This window comes from Thunnus albacares, chromosome 11, assembly GCF_914725855.1.
Source record: "Thunnus albacares chromosome 11, fThuAlb1.1, whole genome shotgun sequence".
Classification (NCBI taxonomy): domain Eukaryota; kingdom Metazoa; phylum Chordata; class Actinopteri; order Scombriformes; family Scombridae; genus Thunnus; species Thunnus albacares.
In genome coordinates this window covers 8861457-8876657 of record NC_058116.1, presented here as the reverse complement: position 1 = coordinate 8876657, position 15201 = coordinate 8861457, and the positions used below count along the sequence as shown (strand labels likewise).

General features: G+C 39.5%; 2 protein-coding genes across 8 annotated transcripts in view; one reads left to right on the top strand and one right to left on the bottom strand.

Annotated features, from left to right (window-relative positions):
- The window catches only part of usp9 (ubiquitin specific peptidase 9), a 47718-nt gene extending 44195 nt beyond the window's left edge, over positions 1–3523 (top strand). For all 7 annotated transcript variants that reach the window (XM_044366523.1, XM_044366522.1, XM_044366519.1 and 4 more), the window contains one exon: positions 1394–3523. In XM_044366523.1, the coding sequence (XP_044222458.1) occupies positions 1394–1636 (243 nt within the window). In that variant the 3' untranslated portion in view covers positions 1637–3523. The remainder of the gene's footprint in view (positions 1–1393) is intronic.
- Positions 3524–4985: 1462 nt separating this feature from the next.
- On the bottom strand, positions 4986–10031 carry rpl8 (ribosomal protein L8). The gene is made up of 6 exons (XM_044366516.1): positions 9960–10031; positions 8880–9023; positions 8645–8786; positions 6524–6742; positions 6261–6376; positions 4986–5182 (listed from the first exon to the last, which is right to left on the bottom strand). Exons 2-6 carry the CDS (start codon positions 9015–9017, stop codon positions 5024–5026), a joined length of 774 nt encoding a protein of 257 aa, XP_044222451.1. The 5' UTR covers positions 9018–9023; positions 9960–10031; the 3' UTR covers positions 4986–5023.
- Between the last annotated feature and the right edge of the window lie 5170 nt (positions 10032–15201).

The window sequence follows — 15201 nt, the reverse complement described above, 5'->3', positions numbered from 1 at the left end:
ACAGCCAGTCTCACATCAGCCATGAATAATGCTGGTAGTCATGGCAACAATGATTTTGACTTCAGCAGCCAGTGTTATTTCGTGCCTGAGTGTTGTTTGTGACAACACAGAAAGACACTTGCTATGGAATAAAATTTGGGTCAAATGTATCATAGCTGTGTGTCATCATATCTGAATGTGTGAAAACATTTTGTATGAAAACATTCAAATGTGTGAATGTATAGAAAATAGCTGAACAAATAGATTTAATTTTTGAATCCGTAAGGAGATCTGTAGCTTTGCATGATATTTTGTGAACAAATGAAAAAGATTTGCACAAATAATTTCCAATGTGTGAGTGCATGAAGAATTCGCCACTTCACCAAAAAACACGGCGTGAGAGGCTTTTGCTCCGAGGGTGGTGGCCAAAATGAAGCCACCAGCAGACTCTTCAGCAGAGAAACGTTAACACCGAACTCCATTGGGGAAAAAAAAAATTTAACATAAAGATGATTGTTGATGGATCACTTGTTATCTAGTCATACATTTTTACTGAAATAAGTCCACATTTACCTACAAAATAGGTGACATATTAAACAATGGCTCCTAATGTTACTTTTTAAAAATACCATCCATGTTTGTCCTCCGTGTACAAACAAGGCCTATTTTAAATTGTGTATTTTTATATGGGACTTCAACATGAGCATTAAGTTTAAAGGCTGTTAGTAGGGGCGTCCTTTCAGCACCTAACGGACACACCCCCAGCGTTTCAGAGCATTCTCAGCGGCTATTCAGGAGGAAGTGTCAAATGTCGGACAAAAGTATTTGTATTTGTAGATTTGATTTGTAGCTGTTAACGGGAGACATACAGTTGAGTTCTGTTTTTTCACCCACAAACAGATTGATGTGTAACAGCAAACTTTTGTGCAAATCTTCTTCGTGCACTCACACAATGGAAATTGTTTGGAAATCTTTTTCACTTGTACACCAAATATCATGCACAGCTACAGACCTCATTACGGATTAAAAAATTAATTAAATCAGATATTTTTTATACATTCACACATTTAAATGTATTCATAAGAATGTTTTCACACATTCAGACATGGTGATACAACTACAATACATCTGACCCAAGTTTTATTCCATACTTTGCTTCCTTTTCTGCAGACAAATTAAAAAAAAACCTACTATTGTTCAGATATTTTAAAAAAATAGATATAAATCAAAAAACAACATACAAGAAGGGTTTGAAGACTTGTCCAGTTTTGAAAACAGAATAAATACAGTTGCCGAGTCCTGAAAGATCTCTTACTTTTAAAGTGAATCGTTTCATCTTCTCAGTTTGACGTTGTTGTCAGTCGCTTTGTTGTCAACACAACCTGATTTTTGTTTACCGTCTCCTCCTGAACAGAACAACCACCCCCATGGGCAGCCGTACACCGGGCCTGCTGCCCAGCACATGAACAACCCCCAGCGTCCTGGTCCTGCCTCTGCCCCGACTCCAGGCCCTACCCAGACCCAGACCCCGACCCCGACCCCAGCCCCTGGTCCTACTCCTGGCCCAGGCCCGCGAGCACAAGAGAACTGGGAGAGCACCGAGGAGGTCGCCCCCGCCCCCACCTCTACCCCAGCGCCTGCCCCACCTAAGGAGTAACATCCCCTCCCCCTCTGCTGTGCCTCGAGCCTCCATCGTCCCGCTCTCCCTCCTCTCATCCTTCGGTCAACAGAGCTCCTCGTTGGGCCTCTCTCTCTCTCTCTCTCTGGCCCCAGGGCAGGGCAGAGCCAGGCCTCCCATCCCCTCTCCAGGCCACTTCTCTCTCCCGTCAGCCTGCGGGGAGGTGCTCTTCCCTGGCCTGGGGCTGCCTGACCGCGTGACGGGGGCCTGCTGGCGGCTGCAGAGGCGAGGGAGTGGATAAAGAGTTCTAATAAAGAAAAACAAATGTACCCAGAGCTGACGATGCTGATGCGCTTGTCTACACGACGAAAAGGTGTACATAGTATGTTAATGTTTTTGACTGTTCAAATCCCCCAGTAGCATAACTCTGTGTGGTTTGCTGTTGGGAGATGTTGCAGATATTATGGAAAACAAAATGGATATTATAAATAAGAAAAATGCCCAAAAAAAACTGTAAGAAGACAACAACTCCTCTTTGTTTTATCACCCATGCTCAGCAGTAAAGTTTGTTCTACCATCGGACGGTTACTGGTCATTCAACTGTAGAAGGACGCATTGTTATTATCATAATTATATTATTCTTAAGCTCCTTGGCAACCTTATGACCCATGCCAGATCAACTCACGAGCTGTGGTTGGTTTTAGTGTGAGATATGGAATGGTTGGGTGGACTTTTACGGTGTTTGGTTGATGTGAAAAAGCAGTGATGCAACATTGTTCTGAAACTCATTGCCTTTCTTTTTTCTTTTTTTTTCTTTTTTTTTTTTGTTTGTTCTGGTAATTAATTCAATCCTTTTTGAAGCTCTAGTTAATATGCTGTAACATTTAGCATGGCTTCTCACCAGAATAGTGTAGCCCAAGGGAAGACTTGTGATCATAACAACCTGAAGCTGTTCTTAATCCACATCTCCAGAGGGGAATTACCCTAAGGTTTTTTTTTTTTTCTGTTTTTTGTTTTTGTTCTTTTCTACTCATCTACCCTATCTACAATGAGGGCAATATTTTGAACCAATGTATGAATAAGTGGCTTTTCAATTGCACATATAATCCTCCAACTTCACATTTGGCAGTCAGTTTTGGTGGGATAGACAGCTTAGCTTTTCATCTATAGGAATTCTGAAAACTGAAACACATATGCAACAGAATAGCTGCACTGGGCTATCTGGTGTATAATAGACTGTGTGGTTTGCTTCTGTCTCTTCAATAGAGCCTAGTCTTAGACAGACTTGTTGCCCAGACGGCTTCCTTTCTGTCATGGAGCCGGTCAGGTTTGGCGTCTGGCTGCTGCTCGGGATGAATTCGCAGATCCTGAGCAGTGGCAAGACCCTCACCAATCTGGCTCCATGGAGAAAAGGATCAACAGCAGGGTTGTACCAGCTGGTTAGTCATGTTGCAACTTGAGCTAACTTGTAATTCTGTAGGAGTAAAAGGTAAACATCAGTAAATACTGTATTTAATTGGTAACTTGAATGCGTGTATTTTTTTGAATTTCTTTTTTTTTTTTCTTTTTTTTTTTTTTTTGTCTAAAACATACCAAATACTCCTGCAAATGAAAATATTCTGCCCACCGTATTATATTTAAATATTTTGCTCTTATTTTATAGAATTTATTTTGTTGTATTTCACTAAAAATAGAATTTGATTTAAGAGGAACATTTTTGTCCTTGTGTTATTTTTAAAGAAGATATTGACTGTACAGAGTTCTGCGCCCTGTTTTTTGCCGACTTTTGTTTTGGCCATGGTGTGACGTTGAATTCTGGAGCTACAGTCGCGATGTGGACTTTCACTTTGTGAGGTTTTTTGTGCACAGAAATATAACAAAAAAAAAAGCATTGCGCCCTTAGCAAATAAAGAACATGGAATCTTGTCTGTGTCTCATTTTTACTTGTGGATATAAACGGTGAACACCTGCTAAGCGTCACCAGTTTTCATCCAGAAAGTAGTGACATACATGATCAGTATGTTCAAAAGTTGCATGGACGTTTGCACCAGCTGACATTTCATGGTTCTGCATCACTGTGTATTAAGCTGTGAAGTTATGACATGTATGGTTTGGTAAGTAACACAATTTTTTGTGAAGATGCATTTTGAGCGACTCTTAAATCATATTTTACAGTGATTCCTACACTGGGGGCCCCTCATTATGGGCTCCAAAGAAACATTTAAAGGATTAACAAATACTGTCACAATCTTTCCCCCTGATTTTGCTGTTTCTTGAGACTTTCACCTTTTCATTCTCTAGAAATGATGAAAATCACTGAATGAACTGCTCACAACTCCTGTCCACACAAAGGTCAAACCACCTAATCACATACAGATGTTTTGTGAATGGATGCATTTCACACAGGAATGAAATAACTAAACCTTTTCCTGTAACACGGGCTCCCTCTGGTGTACAAGCACTCGCTTCCCAATTTATTAGGTACCCCTCTTTAAATTTAAAACTAATGTCTGCTACAAATCTTTACTTTCTTGAAGGTTTTTATGTGAAATATTTGTTGAAACTGTTTCAGAGATGTGCTGATTCTACTTGATTGTCCTTTTGGAGGCTGTTGTTTGTGGTGTTAAACTGTATTTTGCTGCAGAGGTATTTTTATCATGTAGACAAAAAACATAGAAACACTTAAGTTTAACAGTGTGTTTAGTATTTAGTCAGAGGTAAGTGGTCTTTTCTCTATCAAAACATATTGAGAAACACCTCTGTGTAACTCAATACAGCTCCACAACCTACTACCTCCAAAACAACCACTGAGTCAATTTACTTAATCAGTTTAGTCAAAAACTGAATATAACCTTCACTAAGGTTTGATTTCTTGCAGGGTTGTTGTATTAGACTGATACTTCTATTTATATAGTGCTAGCCTGGTATGGTCTAGTTTAAGAGTATGTTGTCATCAGTCTTTTCATCTTTGTCATCAGATATTTATAAAAGACAGTACAGCTGACAAACCCACCACCTAATGTTTTATATTAAGTGTAAAATGTCCCAGTATGTCATTTGGTGTTAGTGGCAGACAAGACTGTAATCCACCCTTTTCACAGCATTTTGTCATCACAGTAGGAAAAGCACAGGTGTTGATAATGATGGCTCAGTTCTGTTGAAGTGTCCCAGTAAACCAGTATGCACCAGCACCCTGAAACTGAAGTGGCTACATGGAATTCAGCCATTAATATTTACACCTGTGCTTTTTCTACTGTGACAAGTCAAAATGTCTTCCATGACAGACTATTGTGATAATTTATGCATTTATCATCTAGTTGAGTATTTTACCACTACATCTGTCCCACATTTGAACTGTGACGACCCGCAAATGAAGCAAATGAACAGATTCTTTTGGAACAGATTTTATTATCAAGAAAGTCAGGCTTAGTTCTCCTTCTCCTGGACGGTCTTTGTTCCACGCAGTCTGCCTGTACGACGGGCAGCGATAAGACCGACCTTGCGACCAGCAGGTGCATCCCTCCTGATTGTTGAGGGTTTGCCAATATGCTGATGGTTACCACCACCGAAGGGATGCTCAACAGGCTGCGGGGAGAGAAGAGAAAACAACGTTATTAGTTTGAGGAACTTAAAATGTTATTGAAGTTGCAGCCAGACTCCACCTCCAACTCCCTGTTCAATACTTTGCCTCATTTCCAGAGTGCAGAGATTGACCCCAACACAATATATAAGAAAACTAACCGATACAGCAGAATGCTTTCTCATTTTGACAACTGTATAACACCTTCCAAGACGTTACAGTCTTGTCCTCCAAGACATCACCTGAACGCTGTTTTTTGGTTAGTTAAGATCATTGTATATAAACAACATGATGGTCACAACAAAGTGCTTCAGATTCAGAAACTAATATGGACTTCATGAACGTGAAGGATTGACGAACACAATCCAGTCAGGAAAAAGTTTAGTGACGTAGAATCAAGATCCAGTCCTCATGTCAGATGAGCAGTCTGAGGCGGCCACTATACCAACACACATCCTCGGGTGCTTTTAAGAGCTTTACTGAGACGGCGCACTTTCTGAAACACTCCTATAACGTGTCTTAGATACATTAACACACGTTTGGAGAGAATATAACCATGATGAGGACTTGTGAGCAACCAGGCAGGAACTACAAGGCGTTGCTTAAACTTCATCACCTGTAGAACAGAAAATCCCTTCCCTCCCTTCATTTCTCCTGCAGGTTCTCACAACTGAGGCTCCTACTTTCTTAGCTCATTAACACACTTCCCTCAGTTAATTATTTAAGTCCCTCATAATTAAATCTCTCTGTAAGACATGACCTACACGTAAGGCTGTTTGATGGAAGCTACAGATGACAAAAGCCTAGTCCCAGATATATCTATTCACAATGTAACAGAATCGATATTTAACAATCTTACTCAGCTCTACTGCGTTCATACATGCTCCTAGTGAATCGCACTTACTTTGTCCCCAATCTCATCTTTCAATACTGTTAACTATTCCTCACTCTGTGTTGACCGCTACCTCAGGCCTTACAGTACTCAGTAACTGAGACTTTGCACGAAGTCTCACGATTATTCATGTGTGTCTGCAAGTTTTACTCAGCTGCCATCGTAGAGAATATCCTTTCGTGTTCACTTACGTTCATAGCCACACCACGGACACGTGGCCAGCAGTTCCTCTTGGCCTTGTACTTGTGGTAAGCGCGACCAGCCTTCAGGATGGGCTTGTCAATACGACCACCTCCAGCAACCACACCTTTAACAAACAGGGCAGAGCTGGTCAAAACATGCACTGCTGCAACTACATTCAATTCACAAAATTCAAATTAACTGTGCATCACTACACAACACATTTCACATCATCAAAGAATACACAGTTCTAAAATGCAGTAAGGGTCCATACCAACGACAGCTCTGTTGGCAGAGGAGATCACTTTCTTGGAGCCTGAGGGCAGCTTGACTCTGGATTTCTTGGTTTCGGGGTTGTGGGAGATGACTGTGGCGTAGTTTCCTGAAGCACGGGCCAGCTTGCCTCTGTCACCGGGCTTCTCCTCCAGGCAGCAGATGATGGTTCCCTCAGGCATTGTGCCAACGGGCAGGACGTTGCCAATGTTCAGCTGAGCTGTGGGAGACAAGATGAACAAATGGTTAGCTGCTGGAGTAAAACAACGGCTCCACACACAGTATCCAATTAGTCAAACCCACTAACAACCAAAATACATTTCTATCAAGATGATGAACCACATCCTGCTTTGTCAGCATTATTCCAATACTTCTGATGTCACCTCTTGCTGTAGGCTGGTACATTAAAAAGCAGGTGAACTGTTAACATGCAGGCAGATACAAATAAAAACATTTTGATCCACATTAATGTGTCCAAGGTTAATAGAAAGATGCAAGAAGTGAAGAAAGTTTTGCTGCAGATGCTGCAAATAAGGCAGAGATGCATCTAATCTAGCTCAAAAGTTCTCCATTTCAGATCCAAGTGGGACTCAGGATTTATCAACAGTGAATTAAAACCACCACAATGGCTCAGACGAACATGTCTGACCCTGATTTCTCACACTAGAGTTCCCAAATGTCTTCCATACTTACAGTTCTGAACTATTAATTTGTACTCTACATGTTGTGCCTTATGTGCCACCAATCTTACATGTTGGTCTAATGTTTGATTGAGCCTCCAAAGTTACTTTTCCATTAAAGTCATTTCTGCAGTCTTACTAGGTTGGAAACATCACATTCATTCATTAAGCAACAGATCATATTCAACTGCAAAGTAAGTTTGAAACCCATTAATTGATCTTACTTTCCAACTCATCCCATTGTTCTCCAGCATTCCCATATCAGGTGCCAATTTGTGTGCGAGCGTTGCAACTACATTTGTAATGGTCCAGTCAGCTTTGAACATGTGCATAACTAACGTATGTTTGAAACAGCGAAAGCCATAACTTCTGCATATTCCATGTCTGAAAAGGGCTTTTTGTTTGTACTGTGTTGTGGGTCAGCTGTTAGTGGGGATTCAGACCAAAAACAGCCCTGCATGGTTTAAGATAGCGGTGAGACAGTGGAATATGATCCAGGACGTCCAGTTGGAGTAACGGAATATGTTGAAAGCCTCATCAGAAACCAAAACACTTCACACTTGTTTGTAATACTGAGTTATCCTGACACAACTACTTATTCTTTCATCACAATGAGGTTAACAGTAGAAAGACAGCGTTCGGTAGGGTTGACCACAAAGTCCTGCTACTCACATACAAATCTGTCAACAGACATGTGCCTCCCTACCTACAGGAACTGATCACACCACAAACCTCCACCCGCACCCTCAGATCTGATCTTAGTACCCCCCCACACCATGGGGGATCGAGCCTTCTGCTCTGCTACACCACGCTAGTGGAACAGCCGTCCTAACCATCTGAGGGCAGCACAGACACTCGACTCTTAAAAAAAATTGACCTAAAAAAGATCTTTCTATTCAGGAAGGCTTTTTCATCTTCACTCTTGTTATTTCCTTTACGTTTTTAACACTGTAGCACTTTGAGATTCACTGAGAATGAAAAGTGCGGTACAAATTAAATGTATTATCATTATTACTATAACAGTGTAATCTACCTGGGATGTGCGCTTACATGTATGTAGGCTAGTTTACATAGTTCATCAGATCCATGTTACAAGAATCCTAAATGGACTTAAAATGCAATATCAGTATCTACTGCATCGGTCACTTTCACAACTGTAAACACCTTTCTGCAAACTCTGCTGCTATTTTAAAGGCTTTTATACTTTTGTGTACTTGTGTGTGTTTATGTAATCCCTTTATCTTTCTAAAACTTTAATATGTTTGGCGAAACATTATTAGTAGTCTTATATTTTTAGTAGTTATGTTCGTTTAAATTGTTTATTCTTTAAGTGCGCTGTTTTTGGTCTGGAAGGAACAGAATTTCATTTCAATGTATGGGAGTACTGAGAAATGACAATAAAGAAATCTTGAATCCTAAACAGCCTACTTTCAGCATCTTACCCTTCTTGCCGCAGTAGATGAACTGTCCAGTGTGGATGCCCTCAGCAGCAATGAAGAGCTCTGTCCTCTTCTTGAAGCGGTAGGGGTCACGGAAGGCTACTTTGGCCAGGGGGGCGCCACGGCCGGGGTCATGGATGATATCCTGAGAGAGAGAGAGAGAGTAACCCACCATTATAATGTACATTCACCCACAACCAGAAAGATGTTCACTCTGCTTCCCAAAATCATCACTTACCTTCACAATCCCCTTAATGTAACCATGACGTTCAGCGAAGTCGATGTGACGGAGTTTAGCAGCACCTTTCCTGTGCTTGACGTGGGCTTTAAACACGGAGCCCGCACCTTTTCTCTGTCCCCTGATCACACGTCCCATCGTGAACTGAAACACAGGACAGTTTATCACATTACTTACTAAGTAGACATGTGTATGATAACCGAGTCCTACAACTGATACTAAGTGGCTGACTGGCGTCTTTTTATAGGATTATTCTGTCTGTATTTAAAATTGCCTTGTTTGATAGATTTAAAAGATTTGGGAAGCAAGAAGTTCACAACAATTAAATTTGATTCAACTTTGTCATTGCACAAAGTTAAAGTACTGAGACAACAAAATGCAATTTAGCATCTAACCAGAACTGCAAAAGTAGTAGTAAAGTGCAGTGTAATATTAAATAGAGTAATCAGTAAGGGTAGGTATGAATTAGATATATACAGTGTGAACACTAGTAACTTAGCAGCATGAAGTATACACGCTAGGAAATGCAGAGTAAACAGCTCGATGTCTTATCAGAATACGATGAAGACACTATAGATCATATATAAACACTATAGACAGAAGTATGAGTGTGAAAACACTATATAAGATATAACTAGTACACACAGTGGTTTAAGTGTGGTATACATAGCGAATGTGTGTCAGCTACTGCTAGTTAGCATGCTAGCCGGCGTTAACAGTTAACAGTTTAGTAAATGTTTCGGTACTTTAACAAATTCACAGATGAACTTGCTGTCAAATTTGATAGTTAAATACAAATTAAGCTTTCTCTAGCTTCTGTCAGTGGTTCACATTTAACACATATGCTCCGTTTGAGGCCTTTTAGCGGCTACACATTACTGTTACAAACGCCGTGTCACCAACGAGCTGGACAGAACTACAAAAATACTTTAATATCAACTTCTGCCGCTAAAATACTCAGTAAGAGTTGTTTTTATACATTTTCTACACATTTAGAAATGTCCGTTTAAAGCGGATGACATCTTAAAATCATGATTTAAAGCAGATTTTGTGAAGGGAATAAGACCGAAGCTGTCCTACCTAAACTCCGTAGACGGAAAGAGGAAGTGCAAAGGGAAAAGCGAAGGTTTTCTTCCGGAGAAATCACCGCAGGGGCTGATGGGAAGTGGAGGCAAATATAGTGTCTATCGATATATCTATCTTGGTAGGAAAAAAAAGATAAATCAATGATTAACGTGTTTTTTAGAAGCTAAAGGATTATTATCAAAGCAGTTTTAGAAAGTCAAGACATACTGTAATATGTTTAGAGGATACAGTAAGGGATATGCAAAGGTACAAATGCGCAATTATTTTTTCCCAAATATGTTTATTGTATTTACACATAACATAAAATAACATACACTTTACATTGAACATAAAAGACACAAAAGTGGCTTAAACAAAACACATAAAGCCACTTTGAATACAATTTGGCCAAGTTACGTTCGGCTGTCATATTTGTAGATAGGATACTTAAATCATAAAAATCAATGATCTAATATAATACATAGTGGATAATATAGTATTCACTTAAAACTCAAGGTAAAACAAAACAAAGAAAATTCACAGAGGTTCAATGCAAGGCCTCAACAATTACATTTCCCCTCCAGAAATGTCATGAATGAGCCCCAAATCTTTTCAAAAGTGTTGGATTTTGCTTTTACTATATATGTATAAGAATAAATGTATATATGTATGTAAGTTTTTCCATAGGCAGGCTATGAACCAGTCCCTCCATCCAGCTTTGCTTGCTGGGTCTAATAACGGATTTCCATGACAGGGTAATTTTATGATTGGCTTCAAGTAAACAAACATAACCATCATCTTAATTAGATTTTTAAGTTTACAGGTTACAGGAAAAATGACCAAAATTATTGGTACCCTTCCATTTTATTAAAATAATGCACCATTCCCCCTGAACATTAAACATGGAAAACAGAAGGAAAAGTAGAGAATGGTGCAAAGAGACTAGTAAAAAGGTAACAGCCAAGCATGGTCAACATAAAGGTTACAAGACCATCTCCAAAGAGCTTGATGTTCCTGTGACCACTGTTGCCAATATTATTAAGAAGTTTAAGGTCCATGGAACTGTAGCCAACATCTCTGGATGTGGTTGCAAGAGGAAAATTGGCCTGAGATTGAACAGGAGGATTGTTTGAATTGTCAAGAATGAACCAAGGAAAACTTCAATACAGATCCAAGCTGATGTTCAAGGTCAAGGTACAATAGTTTCAAGTCGCACCATCCATCGCTGTCTGAATGAAAATGGGCTCCATGGTAGAAGACCCAGGAAGACCCCACTTCTAAGAGGGAGACACAAAAAAGCCAGACTGGACATTGCCAAAATCCATGTTGACAAACCACAGTCCTTCTGGGAGAATGTGCTTTGGACAGATGAAACAAAATTAGAGCTTTTTGGTAAATCACACCAACCCTATGTTTACAGAAGAAAAAATAAGCCATCAAAGAAAAGAACACCATGCCTAACGTAAAACATGAAGGAGGCTCAGTAATGTTTTGAGCTTACTTTGCTGTCTCAGGGACTGGGTGCCTTGAATGTGTGCAGGGCACAATGAAATCAGAGGACTATCAGTGCATTTTGGAGCCTTATCAGAAAGCTGTGTCTTAGTCGCAGGTCATGGGTCTTCCAGCAGGATAATGACCCCAAGCATACATCAAAAAGCACCAAAGAGTGGATGAGAAGAAAATGTTGGATCGCTCTGAGGTGGCATGTAATAAGTCCTGATCTGAATCCCAGTGAACAGCTGTGGAAAGAGCTGAAATTTGCAGTTGGGAGACAGCACCCATCAAACCTGAGAGAACTGGAGCAATTTGCTCAAGAAGAGTCGGCCGAACTACCAGTGGAGAAGTGTAGAAACCTTATTCAGAGTTACAGAAAGTGCTTGACTGCAGTTATTGCCTCCAAAGGTTGTGCTGCAAAATATTAAATTGAAGGTACTGATATTTTTGGCCTTGTCATTTTCATTTGTTTTAATGTATTAAATAATATGTTAAGTTGTAAATCAAAAACAAAGTTTCAGTTGTATTAAATGTGAAATAAAGAATGATGGATACTTCTGTCAGAATCAACTTAATACAGAGGAAATTTAGTTTTTGTTTTTCTTAAAGTGGAAGGGTACCAATATTTTCAGCCACGTCTGTATACAGTCTATGATCATGATATAGGCCTCTGGTGTATTTAGTGAGATCTGAGATCTATTAGTGTGTTAGTGGTGTTGCTATTTGCAGACAATGAAACAACATATGGAAAAGAAGGAGATATGAAAAAAATATTCTCAATAAAAGGTGGAGGTGTGGGCACTAGAGTCGGACATTTATGGAAAGGAATTGGAAACAATTGAATACTTAAATATTGGAGAATATGATTAAACAAAAGACTTACATGGGTTTATATATTTACAGAAAACAATGTAAAAATGCAACAAAGTGTTGAATGTCATGAGTGAAAAGAAAAAGTGACAAGGCTGTAACACCCAGTGGAGCTTATTCAGTCCTTTCCCTTTGTACTTTTGGTGAACATTTAGCGGTTTTGGCTTATTGGGAAAAGTGATATAATATAATAAAAGTATACATTTCTGTTCCAGTGGGGAAGACAATTGTCCAGATCATTGTAAATATTTTATCCATTAGTTGATGAATGTGAAATTGCGAAAATGGTCTGTCATTATAAATACCTAACAGTAAAATCTGGAAAAAGAAACAATCTTATGTCAGCCATTAGGTCATCGCTGTAAACGTGAAATATTATTATTGCCCAGCAGATGGGGCCACAAGTCCTGCCACGCAAACCTCAACTATACAGAGGACAAACTGTGGACTCCATAAATATATTTTGTGTTGTGATTATTCTGAAGTTATATCAAAAACCTGAAGACTTCAAGTGTTCCTAGAAATAAAAGAAGATAAGGTTCATATCAACCTTTATTCAGTCTGAATACAACACATATTAAGTGTTACAGGTTTATGTAATTGATCCACACCTCACACCCACTCTGTCAGATTTGTATAAACAAGTTAAGCAACATTTTTGAGTAGGCAGGTGCACCTTGGTGCTTTCCGTGTCTGTACAGGAAAACAGTGTGTGTCATTGGATGTCTATTGGATAATGACTAATTAAGTGACGCACTAAGTTGAGAGGTGTGTCTGATCTGTGTGTATTCTCAAACTTTGGCTTATCTCAGGAGTGGACTTGGACGACACAATATTGATTAACTTTACATGATCTCTTGGGGATGAAGTAAGGGGGGATTTGCTAGGCATCAGCCTCTCTTCTCATCTCTCATTTTGGCAATCTCTCACCAGTTGACCTTTCTCCTAGTTGCCTATTACCTCCACTGTACCTTATCCCCTCAACATATGGTCTCATCAGCCCTCTCTCTGCTGGTACAGTGTAATGCAGGGGATAAATAACTGTGAACAGGCCTCACGGCCTGCGTGTATAGACAACAGAAGGCACACCGTTAGAGAAAAGACAGAGTGAGGGGGGTTGTGAGTGGAGGAGAAGAGGGAGGCTGGGAGAAGGCTTTGGCTTTGCTAATGCTTGACTCTGCCTGACCTTACAAAGGACATTTGAAACCATATGATTAGGAGATGATCAGCCATCCCAGATGTCACATGTCCCATTTTGAGCAGCTTTGGGAAACAGTTTATGTAAATTAAATTTAAGTTTTAAAAAGCAGTTAAATAAAAATTTAACTACTTTTGACTGGTGCTGTATATAGTATAAAACGTTCCAGATCGTCTTCCTCCAGGACACTCACACCTCTTGTCTCTTCTCTCTCTGTGTGAATGGTATTGTTGAGTTTCTTGTATGTATGTAGCCTCTTTCCAGGTCTCCATTGCAGAGAGAAGGTTGTTTTATTCTGTTCTCTTCTTGTATTTACATAATATTATCATTCCATTTATCTTAAGTGTTGTTGTTTCTGTCAGCTCCGTGCATATGACATCATATGACATTATCTCAAACTACAGTCTAAGCATACAGGGTGTCTGCACTAATTGTAAAGCCCTTTGAGGAAAAGTTGTGATTTTTGGGTGGCCTATATAAACTGGAGTACCGGGTTGAAAACCACGTTTTATACATTTCCAAACATCATGTGTAAAGCAAACACAGGTGGCAATTCAGGTGACACAGATGATGGCTTTTATTACCAAATGATGTGATTATCCTATAGGATGCCTTGTGATGTTTGGAAAAAGTGATTTTCAACCCAGTATTCCTGTTTGGTCCCTGATGAAGGTGTAAGGTGTAAATGCTGGACTTTGTTTCAGCACAATGCTGTTTGAATAAAGAAGTTGATGAAACTAACAAGTATGTGTGCATTCCTCCTCATTCAACTATTTAAGAGTTAGCTAGTTACCAGCACCAAAGGGTTGAGGTGCTTCTTCATTTGTAGCCTATATCAGACTATCTTTATTGTCAACTCATTCATATACAGGTATGCATTTGGGTCTATATGGTGCAGTACAGTAAAACAGGTAGACAGTGCAAGACAGAAAATTCACAATATAAAACATAAGGACATAAACTGAACAAATCTGTGCATAACATAATATTGCAAATATGATAGACACTATAAGACAGAACAGTAGTGCAAAGACAATGTAAACTGTAAAACAAGACACTAATGCAAAAGGACAGTGATATATATAAATGACATTTACTTGATTTGAAGTAAAAGTTGTTGGGGTTTGGTTTAGTATATACTGTTTATGGAGCCCACTCCAATTAGTTTATTAAGTTGTCTGGAAACCTTAAGAGTGAAACCTTATATCCAGGTACACTCATTGAAACAGGCCTCATATATTCAGTCCGTGTATGACTAATCCCCTCTATGTTCCCACAGCAATAAGACTGTTCAATTCCTCCTGAATTGACTGGATAGTTTTTTGTTTTCATATTTTGATGAGCTCTTGACAGTTTGAATTTCCCTTCGGAAAGTAATAAAGTAATATCTATCTATCTATTATTATTATTATCATGTTTTTTGTTCAGTTTAGTTTTGTTTTTAACTGCGTCATTGTAAACTGTTTAGGTTTCGGTCCTGGGGTTTTATAGGTACACAGTGAAGCATGTGCAAATGACGCGTCAAGACAGAGTTATATGACCAACCGCATTATTTTTTCCCACCTGCATTCTGTGAAGACCCGCCTCTACTCTGCCTCTGATTGGCTCTGACTCTGAGACTTATGCATAAATCTAACCAACCTAATCAACGAAGGTAACGAGTACCAGCCAATCAGAGGCAAAGTAGGGCGGGTC

Bases quoted from the DNA above. Each gene is read 5' to 3' on its own strand.
- rpl8 (XM_044366516.1), bottom strand. From the start codon at position 9,017: ATGGGACGTGTGATCAGGGGACAGAGAAAAGGTGCGGGCTCCGTGTTT. The intron at 8,787-8,879 runs GTAAGTGATGAT...TCTCTCTCTCAG, and splicing joins ACATTAAGGGGATTGTGAAG to GATATCATCCATGACCCCGG. The intron at 6,743-8,644 runs GTAAGATGCTGA...TGTCTCCCACAG, and splicing joins CATCTACTGCGGCAAGAAGG to CTCAGCTGAACATTGGCAAC.